The sequence below is a fragment of the Nycticebus coucang genome, chromosome 3, assembly GCF_027406575.1.
Source record: "Nycticebus coucang isolate mNycCou1 chromosome 3, mNycCou1.pri, whole genome shotgun sequence".
NCBI classification, from domain to species: domain Eukaryota; kingdom Metazoa; phylum Chordata; class Mammalia; order Primates; family Lorisidae; genus Nycticebus; species Nycticebus coucang.
This window is the reverse complement of record NC_069782.1, coordinates 70,214,294-70,235,522: the sequence shown is the minus strand read 5'-3', so window position 1 is coordinate 70,235,522 and position 21,229 is coordinate 70,214,294. Positions and strand designations below refer to the sequence as shown.

The window sequence follows — 21,229 nt, the reverse complement described above, 5'->3', positions numbered from 1 at the left end:
ATGGCCCCCCACCACACACGTGCCAAGTGCCTGCTGTGCATGCTGGTGCTGGTCACCTCATGTGAGCCCCTGCTCTTCATTTCCACTTTGCGGATAAGGAAAACAAAGTGGGGGGAAGGCGCTTGCCTTTGCCAAAGCCCCAGAGCTACAGGTGGCAGATGCAAGCTATGGCCCTGTAGCCCTTTGGGCCCTCAGAATTGTGGCCTGGGCTGGTTGATTTGCTGGGGAAGTGAAGAGAATGGCTTTAGATTTGGGCGTGGAGGGGACTGAGGCCAGTGAGGAAGGTGGGCATTCCAGGGCTGGGTGCTGCCAGGAATCGGGATACCATGCAGCTGGGTATCAGGATCAACCATGGAGTTTTTACTTTCTTTCTGAACATTAGCTTTGGAACTTAAAGAGTCAACATAGGCAGCTCAGTAAGCAAATTGGAATCATATCAAGAGTTGTCAAGCCTCCAGCCTGGGGTGTTGCTCAGAGCAGATTGAATGAATGGCCTGCAGGTGCTCTGACCACCCTGGGTACCCGTTGGGTGGACAGAATGGTGTCAGGCAGGAACATCAGGTCAGCTGCGCTGGGCTGCAAAATGGCAGATTCCAAGAGGCTCTTCTAGCAGGGGGCCTCCCTTCACTAAGCAGGTCTTGAGAGGCCCCGTGAACACGCACATTGGCAGGTCACACTGGGAGAAGCCACCTACTCCCAGGCCACACACACCTCCCCACCTCCCCCCACAATGGTCTCACAGCCTTATTTCCCTCCAGTTCTAAATTGAGATGTGCCTTGCTAGGACCCAGACATCCTGGAGTCACCTGCTCTGCAAAAATCCAGAAGGGCCCAAACAAACCCAGCTCCACGGAGCCACCTACACCAAAGGGACAGCGGCGGGAGCTGAAAAGAATTTAAACGGGGCAGCAGAATGCACTTGCCTGGTGAACCGCCTACAGACCCTCCTAACTAACATGCCTAATAACTCTACCATATTGTGAAACTAATCCCCCCCCCCCTTTCTTAACTGTTAGAAGCTTGCAGTGTATTTTTCTGCTCAGCTGTGATTTTAACACAGTGTGGTAGTAAATACCTTGCCGCACTCACTTTGAAATGCGCCTGCCTCTAAACTCTTTAAGGACAACTCTCATGTTTTGGCTGGTATGTGTGTGTGGGTTTGTGTGTCTATGTCATCCAAAGTGTTTATTTTGTCATTCACAACCTGTTAGGTCCCTGGGATAAAGCTGAATAAAACTGGCATTTTCCAGGGTCCATCCCATTAGCTGAATTCCTAGCTCTTCCCAGAAAGGCAAAAAGGTTTCCAGAGAAGTCAGCTGGGCTTGCCCCACTCATTTACCCTGCTGTATTCAGTGATGAGTCACTTATATTTCTTTCTTTCTCCTTTTGTTTTTCTCCTAAACTTTCCAGGTAAAAGTACACCTGTAAGCCAGCTTGGTTCTGCAGACTTTCCCGAACCCCCTGATCCATTCCAGCCACTCGGGGCTGACAGCGGCGACCCGTTCCAAAATAAAAAGGGGTTTGGGGACCCATTTAGTGGAAAAGATCCATTTGTCCCCTTCTCTTCAGCTAAGCCTTCTAAGGTCTCTTCCTCGGGCTTTGCAGACTTCACTTCTGTAAGTTGAGTCCTCCGCGCCCGCGGCACCCCCTCCCACCCTCCACTTGTAGCTCCTCTGGGGTTATTTATTTTATTTTATTTTTTGTCTCCTTCACTTGACAAACCTCCCAGCTTATTCGTCCAAATAAGCACCTCATGTTGTCTGTCATTTGTGTTATTTATTTGGTACTGCTGCTTCTGTCAGAAAAAGTTTCTCAATAAAAAAAAGAGCTATGGTTTGTATATTCTATGTATGGTAAGGGCATATGGTTTTCTTCCAGCAGGGTGGTAGAATGTGCCCATTTCTGTCCTTCATGGTAGACTCTTTTTATTATTTCTGTCGCATGAAGCTGTTGCCTTTAGTGATTTTTTTGAAGCCAAAATGTCACACACTTCCGAAGTATGAAAACAATATTGCAAAAGTTAGGTTACGATTCTGTTGTCCCCAGAAAGGTCTTCATGCACAAAGTCCTGGTGGTTCTGGCCAGATGTGTTTTGTGCAGCAAGTACAAATTGAAGGCCTTGCATGGAACACAAAGGAAAACAATTTGATTTTGGTTTTTTTTTTTTTTACTTTTCTTTCAATTACCAGCTGCAAGGAAAAAATAAATCCAATCTAGAATATCCACTCTGAACCCTACCCTTTTGCCAACATGAAACAAAACAAAAGGATTCAAAAAAGACAGTTAGCAAAGTTAAGTGCCTTTTCAGAAGCTGGTCCTGGGATTCTGAAAATCTGGCTTTGTTTCCTCTGTGAGAAAAATATTCCTGATTGTCAAATGCTGTCCCTTGAGGGAGACCTTCAGCACCCTCCTTGGTACACAAAACTCTTATTCTCTAAGAACTGCACGTGTTGTCTTCTCAGAAATCAGTTTCACAAAATAAGGTTTTCCTCCCTCAAATGTGTTAAATATCTAGTTTCCTCATTAAATGTAAGATGTATTATTTGTAGTTGGCTATCCATTTTAAAATAAGCCCTGCCATATCAATGAACAAAAACCATCTGATTTGTTTCCGATCCATCTTGGTGACATCCATTGTGCACAGCTATCCTGCGGCTTATTTAAAATTGCCCAAGACCCTACCACGTTGCTGGCTCTTGTTGACCTGTAAATATTTTATAATGGCAGTTAGTTCAGTTTTGTTGACAGTTTGTGCACACTATGGATGGGTACAAAATGGTGACATTGTTAATAAAAACAAGAAACAAAACCCACTTTATTTAGAGTTTCTTGAATAGCATACCGTTTATTTTCTGGTGGAAAAATATTAAATGCTGTTGAAAAAAAAGAGCTATTCACACATGACTCAGGTACTCTGTCTTGGGTAGGGAAAAGTTAGGTGAGTGATGTTTGCTTGAAGAAATGACTGTTCTCTTTCTGAAATGAACAGTTATATTTCCTGTGACCCTAACCCCCACCCCCAAAAGGCTCTTTTTTTTTTTTTAAATACCCAAGGCCTTAAGCTGTTGTTTAGCTTCACGTTTTTGGTTGCTCTAAAACAGTTGTTAACTTTGATTTTAAAACACACACCCCACCCCAACCCCCCACCCCGTCATTCATCACCCTCATCTTCAGGTAGGGAATCAACTTGTGCCCAGGCTAGTGTACATCTCTGCTGGTCTTCTGTTTAAAACCACCTTTTCTACTGTAAATGCCCCGGTTTTTCCAGAGGAAGTTATCAGGTAGTGCAGTTTGGCTTACTCTGATGGGATGGGTTGAGCAAAGACAGGACACTTCATTGTTTTTGTTTCCTTGATCATACCATAGTCTTACCCATCCTTTCTCTGGGGACTCAGGACATCTTTCCAGGTTTATGGCATTTGGGGGTTCACCTGATGGGCCAGTGGTATCTAGGGTCACCAGACCTTGAATATTTGTGCTCACTTAGAAGAGGCCAAAGCTGAGGTTCCTCCAGTTTGAGTATTTCCACCTCCCTGAGTCAGTGCTAATTGGTCTCCAGCTGCCCAGCAGACTGGCAGCAGGAATCTTGCAGATCAGGTGTTCTAAGAGTGCTGTTCAGGATGTGTTGTTACCCAAGCAAAAGCAATTCAGTCCGTGTTGACTATCGGGGAAACTTACGTCACTCACACACTGCTTTTGATTATCCCTTTGGAGCCTTGGAGCCCCGTCTGTGCCACTCTGGAACTCTCTAATTTACAAGCCCTGAACTTCCATCAATGGGTTATTTGTGCTTGTAGCTGTTCAAGGAAACCTCTTCCTTCTCTGGCATTTCTTTTAAAAGAAACCTTTCTGCCTCAAGCGAGTGTGTTTATTAGGAAGTAGCATTTATAGGTTAGCAGAATGGTTCTTCTTTTTCTTGTAAGTCTGCATTAAGAGTAGCACACAGATCTCAGATAAGCTAAGCTGTGCTCTGTGTTGTCTAACAAGTTGGATGCAATTTCCACATCAGCATAAGTAAAGGAACAGGACAGAGCTAGGACTGTCCCTGCATGCTGTAGGGCAGACGTCCTCAAACTTTTTAAACAGGGGGCCAATTCACTGTCCCTCAGACCGTTGGAGGGCCGGACTATAGTTTAAAAGAAAAAACTATGAACAAATTCCCATGCACACTGCACATATCTTATTTTGAAGTAAAAAAACAAAATGGGAACAAACACAATCATACTGCCTCATGTGGCCCGTGGGTTGCAGTTTGAGGACTCCTGCCGTAGGGTGTGCTCAGATGCCTCAGAGCACGGGTGTGTCTGTTCCTAGTGAGGAGAGGTGCTGGGTACTTCTGGGGGCTGTCTATGATGCCCCCAACCCCCATGTGCCAAGGCATCTGTACTAGGAATTTCCAAGAGACTGCAGAAATCAAACTGCTTAACTTGCATCCTGAGTGGGCAGGCCTCAGCAAGGGTGTCTTGGAAAGGCAGTGTTCTTGTACCTGCTGCGTCTCTGTTCCGTGCTGTACCAGAGGGAAGCAGGAATCAGAGCTGGTGTGCATCCCAGCTGCCATTCACGCAACCTCAGCACACATGGGCCTTCCACATCCTGGTCCATCTTGTGATCCACCTAAATCAGAGAACTAGAAAGTGGCCCTGTCTTTCTTGTTCAAGACATAGAGGGAGCTGCAGAGACTCTTCTTTTTGGACACCTTGCCCAGACATCACAGCAAATGTGTGCAAATCTCATAACCTCATAACACACGTCTCAGTGTCTGATTCACGAGCCAGCCTTGAACCAGTGGACTCTGAAGCCACCCAGAACTTTCCTGTTGCATGTTTAATTTGGGAATGCAGACCCCTCAAGCGGGAGGCTCTTCTGTGACATTTTTGGGACCCTTGATCTAAGAAGAAAAGGCCAAGAGGTGTGGTTTGGACGCAGCAGGTCTGTTACTTGGCTCCTCAGAGCTGGTTCTAGGCTTTGATTAGAATCATGGATGGGCGGTGCCTGTGGCTCAGTGAGTAGGGCGCCGGCCCCATATGCCGAGGGTGGCGGGTTCAAATCCAGCCCTGGCCAAACTGCAACAACAAAAAAAAATAGCTGGGCATTGTGGCGGGCGCCTGTAGTCCCAGCTGCTCGGGAGGCTGAGGCAAGAGAATCGCGTAAGCCCAAGAGTTAGAGGTTGCTGTGAGCCGTGTGACACCACGGCACTCTACCCGAGGGCCGTACAGTGAGACTCTGTCTCTACAAAAAAAAAAAAAAAATCATGGCAGTCACTCCTGTGAGCTCCCCCCACTGCCATCTGCAGGGCTGGCGGAGGGTGAGGTCCCTGTCAGTGGCACTATGGAACAGTTTCCACCAGCATTTGTTGTTTTTTCCTTGTTTTTCTCCTGATGAGGTGTCGGAAATTCCCCAAAGCATGTGTATGGAGGGGAAGCACTTATCTGTGGCCTGTGATGGGAACACAAAGGCCAGGAGGAAGGACCAGGTTTCAGAGATTCCAACCCAGAGATCCATTACATCCCCAAGTGCTCATTTGGGCAGTGCCCCTAAGTAATCAAGCCTTGGCCTTTCCTCCCAGGGGACATTTTCCCTTCATACTGAACTGCCATACACCTGTCCCCTGAGTCCCAGGGCCAGCTGGAGGAAAGCCTCCTGGGCTCTGCACTATCCTGGTTGCCCCACATCTGGCTCCTTCCACTCATCCCTCCCCCATACTAGCCATCAGGCTGTGAAGCCTTCAGAAACCGCCCATCTGAAGTCACCCCACTCACTCACCTGTAGAGCTTCCCTGGGGCCATCTCTACTCCCTTCTAGGGCCCACAAGCCCCTGCTTCCAGCCCATGCTGCGTCCTATTGACCTCAGGTGGGGCACTGAGCCTCGAACCCAAGATGGCACGCAGGCTAGTGCTCACCCAGCCTCCCCCTCGGTCATAGCTGATAGCCTCATGCCCCTTCCTTGGGCCCAGGAAGGGGGTCTAGAGTGTCCCGCTCTGGTCAGAGGGGTGCTGTGACAGCAGGCCCACACCCTGGGTTGTCACACATGCTATGCTATGCTGTGTGGAGAAGTGGCCATGAGTGTTCCCATGTGTATCCTTCCTCAGTGCCCCTGGGGGAGTCAATAGGGGCCCCCATGAGGGCCTAGATTGGTGGTTCTCAACCTTCCTAATGCTACAACCCTTTAATACAGTTCTTGTGGGTCGTGACCCACAGGTGGAGAACTGTTGCCCTAGACCATAGTGAGCTTCACTCTGCTCCTGAGGGGACTTTGGGAAGAGCCACACCCCTGCACGTGTCATATCTATACTTGTGTCTTTTTTTTTTTTTTTTTTTTTAGTGAATCATGTCATTTTTTTTGTTTTTTGGCCGGGGCTAGGTATGAACCCGCCACCTCCGGCATATGGGACCGGCGCCCTACTCCTGGAGCCACAGGCGCCGCCCTATACTTGTGTCTTATCTTCAGTGTTGCCCCAGTAAAGTTTAGCAGAGCATTGGACGGAGAGAGACGTTGATTAAGGGAAACCTTTAAGACCAAACAAGCAGCAGCTTTCCTCGGGGCCAACAGTGCTGGAGGTGTCTCATGTGGGGACAGAGCACAGAGTTATGGGGATGTCAGGGAAATGAGAGCCCATGCCGGGGAGGCGCTTTCCAATGCGGCTTTTCTTTTCTTTTTATTTTTGAGACAGAGTTTTAAGCTGTTGCCCTCGGTAGAGTGCTATGACGTCACAGATCACAGCAACCTCAAACTCCTGGGTTTAAGCGATTCTCTTGCTTCAGCCTCCCAAGTAGCTGGGACTACAGGTGCCCGCCACAATGCCCAGCTATTTTTTTTTTTTTTTCTGTTGCAGTTGTCATTGTTTTTTAGCAGGCCCAGGCCAGGTTCGAACCCACCAGCCTCGGTGTATGTGGCCAGCGCCCTACCCACTGAGCTACAGGCGCTCACTGCCCCGGCTTTTCTTTTCGGCTAAGATATATTGAATGGTTTGAGATCACCTATGTCTGGATCAAGATGGTTTTCTCCCATTTTATTTTAAAAAGTGATTTTTAAAAATTGAACATTTCAGAAAAATATCTCTATAAAAACTCCTTATGGCAAGTAAATACCAGGGCTGTGGTGAATGTGTGGATGAGAGCTCCCCAGCATGGCTGGGGACAGAGATGCTGCACTTGCAGGGGGCAGAGTTGTCCCTGCATCCTGGGGCTTCAGAGCCCCTTGGCGCACCTGCAGCTCAGATGTATGTGCACCTGAACCTCCCGTATCAGCACCTCTTGGCCACCCAGCATCCTGGTGATGTCTGTCCCAGGTTCTCCCTAAGGGGCGGGGCAGCTAGTTTCTCTGAGGCCCAGAGGTCGTAGTTAAGGTCATACTCAGCCACGTGTCCCCCCTTCCATGCTACCTTCTAGCCTTGCAAATCCCTGACAGCTGACAGGTGTCAGCCCCAGAGCCATATAACCCACCCTCCCTTTTTCCTTTGCAGTTTGGCAATGAGGAGCAGCAGCTGGCGTGGGCCAAGCGGGAGAGCGAGAAGGCAGAGCAGGAGAGGCTGGCGAGGCTGCGGCGACAGGAGCAGGAGGACCTGGAGCTGGCCATCGCGCTCAGCAAGGCTGACATGCCTGCTGCCTAGGCGCGGGGCTGTGAGCGAGGGCACGACGGGGCACAGGCGGTGTAAGAGTGGAGATGACGCAGTCGTCTATATGTACACACACACATACACACTCAGAGCAGTCCCCATTTCATGTTGTGACATGCCACAGCCACCATATGTCAAGAACTAGGCATTCTGGAGGGCTCATTCAGGTCACGCAAATGCAGCTGCAGACAGAAAGGCCTGGAAAGGTCACATCTCCTAGGGAAGTGTCTTGCATAGGCCACCTTGGGCCCATCTCTCCAGTATGCCACCCACTGTGGGCTAATTGAACCCAGCTCTTCCTCTAAGAACATGCACAGGGCGGCTGGCCGAGCAAAGGGAGGTGCCAAAGGCCTCCCTGTCCCATCCCCCCTCACCCTTGCCCATCAGCCCTGCCCCTGCATCCAGTGAGACACACTCCCCCCAGTGATGTATGCATTCATTGTATAAAAATGAAGTTTGAATGATTAATATAAAATATTTTAATACAAAGCACAAGAATCTTATTTAATCTATTTATACATGGTTTTCATTGCACTGGTAGCATAGGAGCAGATCAACTTTGGAAATGGTCGCATATTCCTGTTTAAATCCTAAGTTTTTGAGGCTACTCTAGGGCAGCGATTTTCAACTGGTGTGCTGTGAGAGGATCTTAGGGGTGTGGTGAAAATTTTTAAAGATCATTAACTAAATTATTTTTGAAAGAAGTTCAGAGCACAGTAAGTATATTCTCTTTATTTTACTCTTTTTTTTTGATCAACATAATTTAAATGTGCCGTGGAAGTTTAACTATAGGTTCAAGTGTGCCATGAGATAAAAAAAAAAAAAAAAAAAAGTTGAAAAACACTGCTGGGTCCACAGAGAGAGCCAATTTTGGAAATTTTCCACAATTTTCCAAAATGCATCCCTACCAGTGCAAAGAGTGTCTGAAATCATTGGCTGTGACCTCACTGCAACAAAAGCACTTTGACACATGACTCCAGTTTGAGCTTCCTGCATATGGTTTACCAATGCTGGATGTGCACAAAGGTCTTCTCACCACCAACCCATGCACGTTGATTTCCCTTAGATCATTCTGGAAGATTGGATATAGTTGGGAAGATCCCCAAGTTGTTGAGGACATTGCAGATGTCCTCTACACAACCCCTATCCTGACCCCTGCGTTGTATACCAAATCAGCCTTTTTTAGATTAAGATGATAGAAACTTGCAAAGTATTGCTGGGCCCAAGTCAGGGTCAAACCCACCAAGGTCAGAGCAGCCTGAGCACAGCCTTGGACCAGCCTTTATGCAAGAAGTCTTAGTCTGTTCCGTGTTTCTATAATAGAATACCACAGATGGGTAATTTATAAAGAAATTTATTTTATACAGTTCTAGAGATTGTGAAATCCAACATCAAGGTGCCACTGTACAAGTGAGGGCCTTCATGCCTGAGTCATTCCAAGGAGGGAAGAGGGAGAGGGCCGAGCTCATTCTTAGAACAGCCCTTTCTTGCAGTAACAACTTAAATCTATTCATAAGGGCAGGGCCCTCGCTGTGGCCTAATCACCTCCACTATCATCCCAAGGGCAATAAATTTCAACACAGGCTTTGCGGGGAGCATTCAATCCATAGTACCAGAGAAACACAGCAGAGAACCTCTGACATGCAAACCAGGCAGATTCAGAAGGGAATGAGATGCAAATGCCCAGAATGTTCCACCTCAAAATCAGACTTTACTGGGAACCAAAGAACATGTGCGGACCCTGCCCCTTCTCCTTTATAGTGGAAGTCAGTTACATCTCAGTGTTCTCTCTCTGGAAATGCCTTTGTTTTCTCCCTCCCCTGTGGAAGAACCTGTAATCCCAACACTTTGGGAGGCCGGAGGCTGGAGGATTGCTTGAGGCCAGGAACTGGAGACCAGCCTGGACAACATCTCTACAAAAAACAGAAAAACACACCGAGCTTTGTGGCAGGCACCTGTAGTCCCAGCTACTTGGAAGGCTGAGGCAGAAAGCCCACTTGAGCCCAGGAGTTTGAGGCTACCATGAGCTATGATTGTGCCAATGTACTCTATCCTGCACAACCATGTCTCTAAAAAGTAAACAAATGATAAGAGGAGCTACTATCAGCATGACTTATCACTGCTGTGTTCACCTTGATTTCCTGGAGATAGGTTTATTTTTAAAAGACAACTTTTCAGCTTAGATATTTTGTTTCATAGACTCATCTCAGGGCAATAGTTTATGAGATTGAAAATACAGTACTCTCTTCAGCAACATGGGGGCTGGGGTGCTGACCCCTGTGCAAAGATATGTACCTAACTTTTGACTCCCCAAAAGTGGATCCGAAGCTTTATTGATAACGGAAAAAATAACAATTTCTTAGGTTTTATGTACTATCTACTCTTTCTTATAATCAAGGAAGCTTAAGAAAATCATAAGGAAGAAAAAATGCATTTACTATTCCTTAAACGGACGTGGATTGTCACAAAGGTCTTCATCTTCGCATCCTCACCTTGGAGCTGGCTTAGGTGGAGGAGGAAGGAGAGGAGGGGTTGGTCTTGCTGTCTCCGGGGTGGCAGAGGCAGGAGAAAATCCACATAAAAGCGGACCTGGGCAGGTCAGGCCTATGTTGTTCAGTGGTCAACTGTGAGCCGTCAGTTGAAGTTTATGGCACATGTCAGGGAATATAGCGATTGACCCAAGACACACTGAGGCCTTGGTAATCTTCCTTTTCCAGACTGGTTCTCAATGGCTGTGGAGTTTAGGGTGGAGTGAGAGGGGATGTTTTGGTGCCCGTGGAACAGCCTTGCTTTATGGATCAGGGAGTTTGTGCGCTTTGTAAACTTGAAGGTGCTTCTAATCCCCTCTGGTACAGTGAGAAACTCCCAGAATGTGGTCATAGCTGAAGGCAATTCCTACGGCTTCCTTCCTCCTGTGAGGGTGGGGTGGGGGAGGTATCTGAAAGCCCCAAGGCATGTGTCCCTGGCCATGTGTCCCTGCCATCATGTCTTTCTGGGGAATACACTGAGTCACCTCTGTCCATGGTGGTCACAACTTTGGCACCATGTGAAGGTGAGGCCCACACTCTGTATTTGTCATATGCCCTCACAGTTGTTAGAGTGATTCAACTTCTAACATCTTGTTGGGATCTCACGGAGACCTTGCAGGTGAGAAGGGTGGATGTCAGCTCATTTTCTTGATAGGGAAACCAAGATTCAATGTCCAGTCATTTGCCCAGAGCCACGAGTCAGACAGGTGGTGGCCTCTTTTGGTCTGAGAAAAGAGTTGAGTATTTCTTAGAAAATCTGAGGGTTTCTAGTTTCTTGTTGCCTTCTGATTGTTTACATATTCGTTTTATCTGGAAAAGATAGAAAGAGCCTCTTGATTTCTTAGAAGTAGAAAACCGTGCATTACCCAGGGGATGGGATAGTTCTTAGGGGATTGGTGAACCCATGAATGCACATTTGTGGGTTTATTTTGTTTTGGGATGTGTGTGCAGGATGTTTATAGCTTTTTCATCTGATTCTTAAAGAGGCTCTCAGACGTCCCCCCGAAAGGAGCCAATTGTTAAATCCTATTTCCTTCTTCCTTGCTTCACACAGAGACACACACACCCCTGCTGTGTAAGTCATCAGCATCAATGCCACTAATCCATCACCACACTCACTGGTTCTTTTTTCCTTTTTATCTTAAATAGAGACAGGGTCTTGCTCTGTCACTCAGGCTGCAGTGCGGGGGCATCCTCAGAGCTCACTGCATCCTTGAACTCCTGAGCTCAAACAGTCCTCCTGCCTTAGCCTCCCAAGTAGCTGGAACTATAGGTGTGCACCACCACCTTTGGCTAACTTTTCTTATTTTTTTGTAGAGACAGGGAGGGTCTCACTATGTTGCTCAGGCTGGTCTCAAACTCCTGACCTCAAGTGATCCTCCTGCCTCAGCCTCCCAAAGTTCTGGGATTATGGACGTGAACCACTGCACCCAGCCCACATTGGCTACTTTTGCCTCCCTCCGCCCCAGGCAACACTCACACCCTTTCCCAAAGAACAGAGTATACTTTGAAAAAGATGTATTACGAAAATTTCCAAATATAAATAGTTGTGAGAAAAGGACAATAACCCACCACCCCCATCTCTATCTAGTGTCAACTCTAATCCAGATTTTTCCACCTTTGCTTCATGGATTGTTTTCTTCCTGTGTTTACAGAAGTGTTTTAAAGCAAATCAGAGTCAGGACGTCATCTGACGCATATGCGTTGAAGTACATAATGTAACCTGGTACATGTTACCACACCTGGCAAAATGAACAGAAACCTCCTTCTCTGTCACTCAGATCTTTCAGTTAAGAGGAAACTTTTTTGGTTTGTTTTTCCAGAATAATTTCAATTCCTAGTTGGTTAAATCCTCAGATGCAAAGCTTGAGGGTACAGTGGGGAAAAGGCAACTTTTAACTTTGTGGCCTCATTGGGCTTTACCTTCCAGATGGTCAGGAGTTTTGTCCCCTTTGGGGGTCACCTCTATCCTCATTTAATCTACCTTTGCAATATCCAGCGATCCAGCTTAGGCTGCTGTTGGACTAGAATTCAAGGCCTGTAATTGCCTGGTCCAAGCATTGTTTTGGAAAATGATGACTGATTATCTGCAGCCTCCTCTGACTGAGTAAATGAAATTGCATCTTCAAAGCCAATTTTATTTAAAAGGACATTCTAGTCCTGGAACAGTTGTGGAAAGCTATTTTTAAACAGTGCAGGAAGTGTCTGGGAAACAAAGAACCTGTCTCGTGAAATAATGGAGTAAATATTTCTGCCCCCTTATCAGATCTGGTTCCTTTGAAACATGCTACTTTCCTCCCCCCACCCCCCAAAAAAAGATTTTCCCCAGTAAAAGTTACTAGGGGCCGCACAAATTGTATCATGAGCTGTTGTTGGAAAAGCATAAAGGGAAATGGAAATTCGATGGTTATCACAAGCTTATTCCAAAGAAATTACGTGACGTGGACTTGCCTGGGTAGAGTTGTGTTTACGTTGTGTGGGTCTTTAAATATCACTCTTTGATTTGCTGTCTGGCTGATGTCCTGGGCACTCTGTCTTCATGACCTTGACTATGTTACCTGACTAACCTCTCTGGACCTCAATTCCCTCATTTGACCAAGGAGATTGAGCTGGATGACCAGTGAAGACCTTTCTAGCTCTAAAAATTCTTAAGATTGTCATTTATGTATCTAAAAAAGCACATGTTTTAGGATTTCAGGTAATGAGAAAGATTAAAATGGAATATATGTCCTCCTGTTAGCCTCATCTTTAAAATATTTTACTCTCTAAAATCTTAATTTGATAGCTAATGTAGAAAGGCCAGTTTAAATAATACTAAATGATATGAAATGATATAATTATCAATATAATATATCAATATAATTACATCCATATGATATATATTCTATAATATACATCAATATATATCTTTTTTTTTTCTTTTTTCTTTTTTTTAAGAGACAGGGTCTTGGGCGGCGCCTGTGGCTCAAGCAGTAGGGCGCTGGTCCCATATGCCGGAGGTGGCAGGTTCAAACTCTGCCCCAGCCAAAAAAAAAAAAAAAGAGAGAGACAGGGTCTTGCTCTGTCATTCAGGCTGGAGTGCAGTAGCATTGTCATAGGTCCCTGCAGTCTCAAACTGCTTGGCTCAAGAGTTCCTCCTCCCAAGCATCTTTGACTGCAGGCATGTGCCACATGCCTGGCTAATTTTTAAAATTTTTTGTAGATATGGGGTCTCACTATGTTGCCCAAGCTGATCTCAAACTTCTGGCCTCAACCAATCCTCCTGCTTCAGCCTCCCAAAGTGCTGGGATAAAAGGAATAATACTCATCTTATCATGTAAACTTTTAAAAGACCACTATATTGTAAGAAACAATAGTTTAATAAATGAACAATTCTGTGACCTCCTTTCTGAGGCCAGGAGCATAAGGACTTTTGAGATCGGGGTCTGCAATGAATATTGTTTCTTTGTGCTAAAGACAAAGGGCAGAGTTTCCACTCCAAAAGCCAAAAAAAGACCCACGACAAGACATAGCAATTGTTCAACCATAAACACACTTTTTAAAGGAAGTGAGGATCTTGATTCTAAGAGAATAACATGGCAGACTAGAACTCTGGTTCTTTTTTTCATTCTAGATTCTGGGATAAGATACCTCTGTTGCCCAGGCTGGAGTGCAGTGGCATGACTGTATCTCACGGCAGCCTCAACTCTTGGGCTCAAGTGATTCTCCTTCCTTATCCTGAGTAGCTGGGACTATAGGCACACACCATCATACGTAGCTAATTTTAAAGTTTTTTTGTAGAGATGGGGTCCTGCAGTGTTGCCCAGGCTGGTCTCCAGTGATCCTTCCACCTTGCCTTCCAAAGTGCTGGAATTATAGGCATGAGCGACTCTTCATAGCATTGTGACTTTGGAAAGGAGTGCCCCCTTTTTCCTCAGTCCGTAAAACAGAGATCTGTATCTCTATCTCACAGGGCTATTGAGAGACCAGCAGCCGAGTTCTAGGCATAGTTCTAGATCCCCAAGTAAGGCAGCAGGACGAGTATAGTGAAAAAAAAAATTGTTTTTTAATTTTTAATTGTGGTTAAAAAAATCATAGCATAAAATTTATAATCTTGACCATTTTTAAGTGTAAAGTTCAGTAGTGTTAAGTATATTCCTATTATTATGCAACAGATCTCTAGGGCTTTCTAATTGTGCAAAACTGAAACTCTGTACCCATTATACAATTTCCCATTTCTCCCCCCATCTCCCTCTCTGGCCAGCAGAGGTGGTTTTTGTTATTACTGATTTAGATGGGTATAATTAAAGCTATGATGCAACCATGTACTTGGGAGGCTGAGGATCGCCGGAGCCCAGGTGTTCACAGCGGTGTATTCTAGTTCTGTATACTACCCAGGAGCACGCAGAGGAGGCTCTGTCTATATTAACTAGGGAAATCTGCATTCTGCATGGTGAAACAAAGATCTTAGGAGGGGAGGAGGCTCAAGTGTACTGACTGCCTTCTGTGCATCAAGTGCATGATCGGCTGGCATGGAGGTGGTCATGTCCAAAACTAAGATGTTAACTTTAATTCAGGGACCTGGCCAGGGAACTTTCCAGTTGAGGGGTTTAGATGCCATTGCCTTTCTTTGTGGCACTGGTTAGCTGCTGTATCACGAGCTTGTCCCCACTTCAACAGTGGTTATTTTTATAACTGACAGTGAGACTTACTGGAAATGGCTTGCCATTCATGTGTGGAAACCTCTTGCATTTAAATGAAAGGAGCTGGAGAGCCCTGAGCCCTGGGAGATGGGTGGGTCTTCAGACCTTGGCCAAGACATGTCCACAGAACAGATGCGTTTTAGCTCAGGAAAAATTCCAGGGATCCTCTGTTGTCCTGAGTACTGGTTCTCTCAGAACATCTGTTTGAAGCCTAGGAACCAGTGTCTTCTATCTTGCCTCAGGGCCCTCCAGCCTTCACTGTCTCACCTCACTTTAGTCATGTTGTTATATAACTGATCTCCAGAACTCTTTCATCTCGCAAAACTGAAACTCCGTCCCCATGAAACACTAACGCCCCATCCCCCATCTCCCTAGGACCTAGAACCCACTGGTCTATTTTCTGTCTCTGTGAATTTGACAACTCTAGGGCCTCATGTAAGTGGGGTCATAAAATATTTATCTTTTTGAAACTGGCTTATTTCAGGAACCACGCTCTGTGGCTCACGCCTGTAATCCCAGCACTTGGGAGGCTTAGTTGGGAGGATTGCCCGAGTTCATGAGTTTGAGACCAGCCTGAGACAGAGTGAGACCTTGTCTCTAAAAATAGCAAGGCGTTGTGGCAGGTGCCTGTAGTCCCAGCTACTTGGGAGGCTGAGGTAAGAGGATTGATTGAGCCCAAGAGTTTGAGGTTACTATAAGCTATGATGCCATGGCACTCTACCAAGGGTGACAAAGTGAGACTCTGTCTCAAAAAAAAAGAAAGAAAGAAAAAAAGGAAGAAACTGGCTTATTTCACTGAGCATAATGCCCTCAAGTTTCATCCATGTTATAGCTTGTCTCAGAATTCTGTACCTTTTTAAGGATGAATAATATTCCGTTATGTGGACAGATGACATTTTATCTATCCATTCAATCATTGGTGGACATTGGTCTGCATTTTTGACAAAAGAATTTCATAAAAAATAGTAAAGTTTTGGCTAAGCACAGTGGCCCATGCCTATAAGCCTAGCACTTTAGGAGGCAGAAGCAGGAGGATCATTTGAGGCCAGGAGTTTGAGATCAGCCTGAGCAAGAGCAAAACCTTATCTCTACAAAAAATAGAAAAAAACTATTCAGGTGTGTTGGCATACACCCTGTAGTCCCAGCTACTTGAGGCTGAGGCAGGAGGACCCAGGAGTGTGAAGTTGCAGCGAGCTATGATGATGCCACAGCACTCTAGCCTGGGCAATGGAGCAAGACCCTGTCTCAAAAAAAAAAAAAAAAAAAAACAAAAGGCAATGCCTATAGCTCAGTGTGTAGGTAGGACACCAGCCACATACACTGAGGCTGGCAGGTTCAAACCCAAACCGGGCCAGCTAAAACAACAACAACTGCAACTAAAAAAAATAGCCAGGCGTTGTAGCAGGCGCTTATAGTCCCAGCTACTCGGGAGGCTAAGGCAAGAGAATCACTTCAGCCCAAGAGTTTGAGGTTGCTGTGAGCTGTGACACTACGGCAGTCTACCCAGGGCGACAGCTTCAGACTCTGTCTCAAAAAAAAAAAAAAAAAGTAAAGTTTTGGATTGAAATACCTATTCCCAATTTCTTTTTTTCCCCTAATTTATTTTTATTTATTTATTTGCAGTTTTTGGCCAGGGCTGGGTTTGAACCCACCATCTCCAGCATATGGGGCCGGCGCCCTACTCTGTTGAGCCACAGGCGCCGCCCGGCCCCTAATTTATTTTTAATAATGTTCTTTAACGGAGGTGAAATTCACATAAAATTAACCAGTTAGAGTACAATTTCATAGCGTTTAGTATATTTATAATCTTGTGCAACCATCACCTGTATCTGGTTCCTGACCATTTGTGTCCCATGGAAAGGAGACCATGGAAAGAGAATGTCTGTGATAATTTAGAGAATTAAGGTACAGATCTCAGATTTGTCTCGGATGCCCAGCACATACCATCTCAACAGAGCTACCTCCCAAGCCACTAAGAGCTCAGATCCAGGCAGGCAGGGAAAAGCCGCCCCAACAAGAAATCCCAGAAACTTGCACAGATGCTGTGAGAGATGGGTGGGAACAGGCCGCACGCAGTGGAACAGCTGCCAACTCCTGAGATGAGAAGCCCTTCCTTCAACAAACCTTGGTATGACTCAAAACGAACCAACGAGCCCCTGGCAAGATGGCCTAAGTCACCCCGGGCTGCGTGGAGGAAATGAGACTTCAGGATGTGTTTGTGGTTTGGGGTTCAACGGAAACACACCGGGAATGTAGAGAATTCTGCCCCGGAGAGCCAGGATTGGTGCCTCTGGGCATAAGTGAAAGCCAAGTGCAGCCAATGGAACTGGCCAGACTCCTGACTTCTGGGTGTTTTCTTTTCTTTTTTTTTTTTTTTCTTTTCCCTCACTTTGAAACATCAGAGCCTTGAGGGCTGCACACAAGGGGTTTGGCTGTGGAGTGTGTCTTTCAATCTTGGGACAGTCCCCAAAAGGCCAATCTGGGGTCAAGGTTGACAGCAGGGGTGATGAAGGCAGAATTCAGAATGTGCCGCAGTAGGCAGGACAACAGCCTTCAGAACAGTGTCTGGCATTCGGTGGGTGAAGAACTATTTCCTGAATGTCTGTGACAATTTAGAGCCACTTGTCTCAAGCAGTGGCCCACAGACAGCTGAGCTAGAAGTTGCTCCCAGCGTGCCAACTCCTGGGCCCCCAAGGCCCCCCAGATAGGATTCTCTCTACCCAGGAGAGGGAGTTGGAGGGAGGTAGCCGGGTGACAGGAAACAGCGCTCTCTGGTTTAATTTTCTCACCAGCCCCGGGGAAGCTCTGGCTCAGAGAGGACCAAGTGCTCACCCAGCACCACAGCTGGGAGGTGACCAGGGCTGACAGACTCCAAATCCTGCCTCTACTGCACACCACACACTATCCGCTACCCGGCATCTCCAGGCAGCCAGGGCCAATGGATCCAAGTCCCACCTGCACTGCACACTACGTGCTCTACCTGCGTCCTCTTGGCCTTAGTGTTAGAAAGTCCATCATCCCTGGAAGCCTTGGACATTTTGGTTCATTCTATACCGAGTGCTGGGGTAACTGGGGTAACGCACTGTGCTCACAGCAGGGTGCTGATGCCTTGGGGCAGAGGTGGGGAGTAGAGGCTTGGAGAAGTTTCCAGCATGTTCTTTTTCTTTTTTCCTTTTGAGACAATCTCCCTCTGTTGCCCAGGCTGGAGTGCAGTGGTGTCATCATAGCTCACAGCAACCTCAAACTCTCAGGCTCAACTGATACTCCTGCCTCAGCCTCCCGAGAGACTGGGGCTGCCGGTGCCCTTCAAGCCCTGGCCAATTTCCAGCATGTTCTAAAGTGCAAAGGAGGATCATGTGGGTAGAGCTGACTAAAGCCACTGACATGTGGCAGCCTCCCAAAAGCAGATCCCCATAGGGTACCCATTGCTAGCCTTGGAGCTGTGGCTTTGGGGTCACCCACTCTGGAGGCCACAACCCCATAGGAACCACCAGAACTCCCCCAGGGGACATCCCAGAGGCCTCATGGACACCCCAGATCTGCAGAGAGACTCCCAGGTTCACCAAGGCCCCATACACAGCGAAGCCTGCCCCCCCACCTCCCACGGGACTCTCCTGCTGCCAGGATTTGTTGATGAGCCTCGGAGCAGATTCTCCTTGTTTTTAGCAGCACATTCTTGAATTTCTGTGTATTTCTTAGTTTGCCAAATTTCTTTCTGTTTTTTGAATTCTAATTTCATTCCATTGTGGTTGGAGAACATACTTTCTATAATTTCAATCCTTTTCAATTGATTGAGGTTTATTTTGTGACCTATTCTAGGGAATGTTCCGTGTGTACTTGGGAAGAACATGGATCTTGCTGTTGTTGGGTGGAGTGTTCTATAGATGTCTGTTTGGTCAAGTGGGTTTATAGACTACTTATATTTTTAAAAAAAAAAAGCAGGGGAGGGGGAACAAAACAAAAAGTCTTGTCAATAGAATGTTCTGTTCATGTTGTTCTAGGTTAAAACGGAGCTGAATTCTGGCGAGCCGTGTCCTCTTGGAAGGAGCTCAGTCAGCAAGACCAGCTCTTCCCGTGGGATTTGTGTTTTTGGTCAGGAAGGCCCAGCGACCCAGGAGAGGTGGCTGCTGTCTGCCTGTAAGAGGACTGGCTTTCTGGGCCTCAGTTTCCCCTGCCAGTGGAGTGAGGGGGGCGCAAGCTCAGTCCCTGCACTGTCTAAGGGTCTCTGAGTCTGGTTCCAGGGGTCTGTGTCTCCCCTTGGGGTGCTGTCCCCAGTGCTTCGTGGGGTGGGGATCTAGCTGCACGGAGCAGGCTGCAGGCTCAGCGGGCAGGCAGGCGTGCAGGGTGTGAGCAGCACCTTCACCGCAGCCCTGTCCAGCTCCCTGGCAGCCTCTGCCTCTCTGCACAGCCTGTGGTGCTGCGAAACCCCAATTTCTGGGTGGCCCCCGAGGCCAGACCACTGGCTGTGTCCCCCTGCCCTGGGTTGTCACCCCTATTTCACAGAAGAGGAAACCGAGGCCCTCGAGTGGGATGGGCCACAGCTGACACAGAAGCATCTGGTGTGAATCCAAACAACTCGGGGGGTGGGCGGATATTTGCAGAAGATTCTCAGCCTGGAGCTGCTCAGAAAAGAAAAACTCTTCTGTGCTTCTGAGCAGGTGTGAATAAAGCTTGAAAAAGAGAACAAGATGATCCAGCAATTCCCCCTCTGGGTGAAAGAAGTGAGAACTGAGAGTGGAGTGGGTATGTGTGGCCCCGTGTCCACAGCAGCACTATTCACAGTGGCCAAAAGGTAGAAGCAACCTGTGCCCATCAACCGATGAGCAGATAAACATGTGCTCCCTCCATACAGTGGAATATTACTGAGTCACAAAAAGGAAGGAAGTTCTGACACATGCCACGACAGCGGTGAGCCTTGAGGGCATTGTGCTAAGTGAAATAAGCCAGACGCAAAAGGACAAATACCATATGATTCCACTGATAGGGGGTCTCTAGAGTCATCAAATCCATAGGGATAGGAAGTAGAATGGTGAGTGTGTGTCATGGCTGCAGGGGAGGGAAGAGAGTTAGTGTTTAGTGGGGATAGAGTTTCAGTTTGGGAAGATGGAAAAATTCTGGAGACAGACGGAGGTGATGACTGTGTGACACTGTGAATGTACTTACTGCTGCGGAGTGGTACACTCAGACATGGTCCATCCTAAGTTATGTAGATTTAACCACAATCAAAAGGCCAAAAAATGAAAACAAGGGACGGGTGGGAAGAGAACAGGGTGACATGGCAGATACAGGCTGAAGAAAGAGCTCAGAGGCTTGGTGGGACCCTGTCCCCTTCCTTCCTGGGCTCAACATCCTATCTATCTATTTTATTTTATTAATATATTTTTTTTGAGATAGCATCTTGCTCTGTCACCCCAGATAGAGTGCTGTGGTGTCACAGCTCACAGCAACCTCAATCTCTTGGGCTCAGGCGATCCTCCTGACTCAGCGTCCTGAGTAGCTAGGATTATAGTAGCACATGCCACCACACCTGACTAATTTTTCTATTTTATTTATTTATTTATTTTTATTAAATCATAGCTGTGTACATTAATGCAGTCAATGTGCTCGTTTTATGTACAATTTGAAATATTTTCATCAAACTGGTTAACATAGCCTTCATGGCATTTTCTTTGTTATCGTTTAAGACATTTATATTCTACATTTAGTAAGTTTCACATTTACCCTTGTAAGATGCGCCCTAGGTGTGGTCCCACCAATTACTCTCCCTCTACTTATCCTCCCCCTTATTTGTTTATTTATTTAAGATAGTCTCACTTTGTCACCCTGAGTAGAGCCCTGTGGTGTCATAGCTCACAGCAACCTCAAACTTTTGAGCTCAAGTGATGCTCTTGCCTCAGCCTCCCAACTAGCTGGGACTATAGGCACCTGCCACAACACCAGTCTAGTTTTTCTATTTTTAGTAGAGACAGGGTCTCACTGTTGCTCAGGCTGGTCTCAAATTCCTGAGCTCAAGCAATTCACCTGCCTCAGCCTCCCAGAGTGCTAGGATTACAGGCATGAGTCACTGGACCCAGCCTCAACATCCACTTTAAGACAGTGAGACAGCTCTTCTGGTTGGCACCAGGCAGGGAACCCCCTCAAGAATCTGGGGTAGATGTAGCTCAGTGAGTAGGGCACCAGCCCCATATACCAAGGGTGGCGGATTCAAACCTGGCCCCAGACAAACTGCAACAAAAAATAAACAGGCATTGTGGCAGGTACCTGTGGTCCCAGCTACTCAGGAGGCTGAGGCAAGAGAATCACCTGCAGGTTGCTATAAGCTGTGATGCCACTCACTCTATAGAGGGTGACATAGTGAGACTCTGTCTCTAAAAAAAAATCTGGGGTAGAAAATTCTTAGGGA

General features: G+C 46.7%; 1 protein-coding gene across 6 annotated transcripts in view; it reads left to right on the top strand.

The window, feature by feature from the left end:
- Positions 1-8,122, top strand: part of EPS15L1 (epidermal growth factor receptor pathway substrate 15 like 1) — a 116,306-nt gene extending 108,184 nt beyond the window's left edge. For 2 of the 6 annotated variants that reach the window (XM_053583791.1, XM_053583789.1), the window contains one exon: positions 7,464-7,604. In XM_053583791.1, coding sequence (XP_053439766.1) covers positions 7,464-7,474 — 11 coding nt within the window. In that variant the 3' untranslated portion in view covers positions 7,475-7,604. Of the gene's footprint in view, positions 1-1,410; positions 1,617-7,463 lie in introns of those variants that run through there. The other 4 variants (XM_053583787.1, XM_053583788.1, XM_053583790.1 and 1 more) reach the window with 4 other exon arrangements.
- Positions 8,123-21,229: the final 13,107 nt, after the last annotated feature.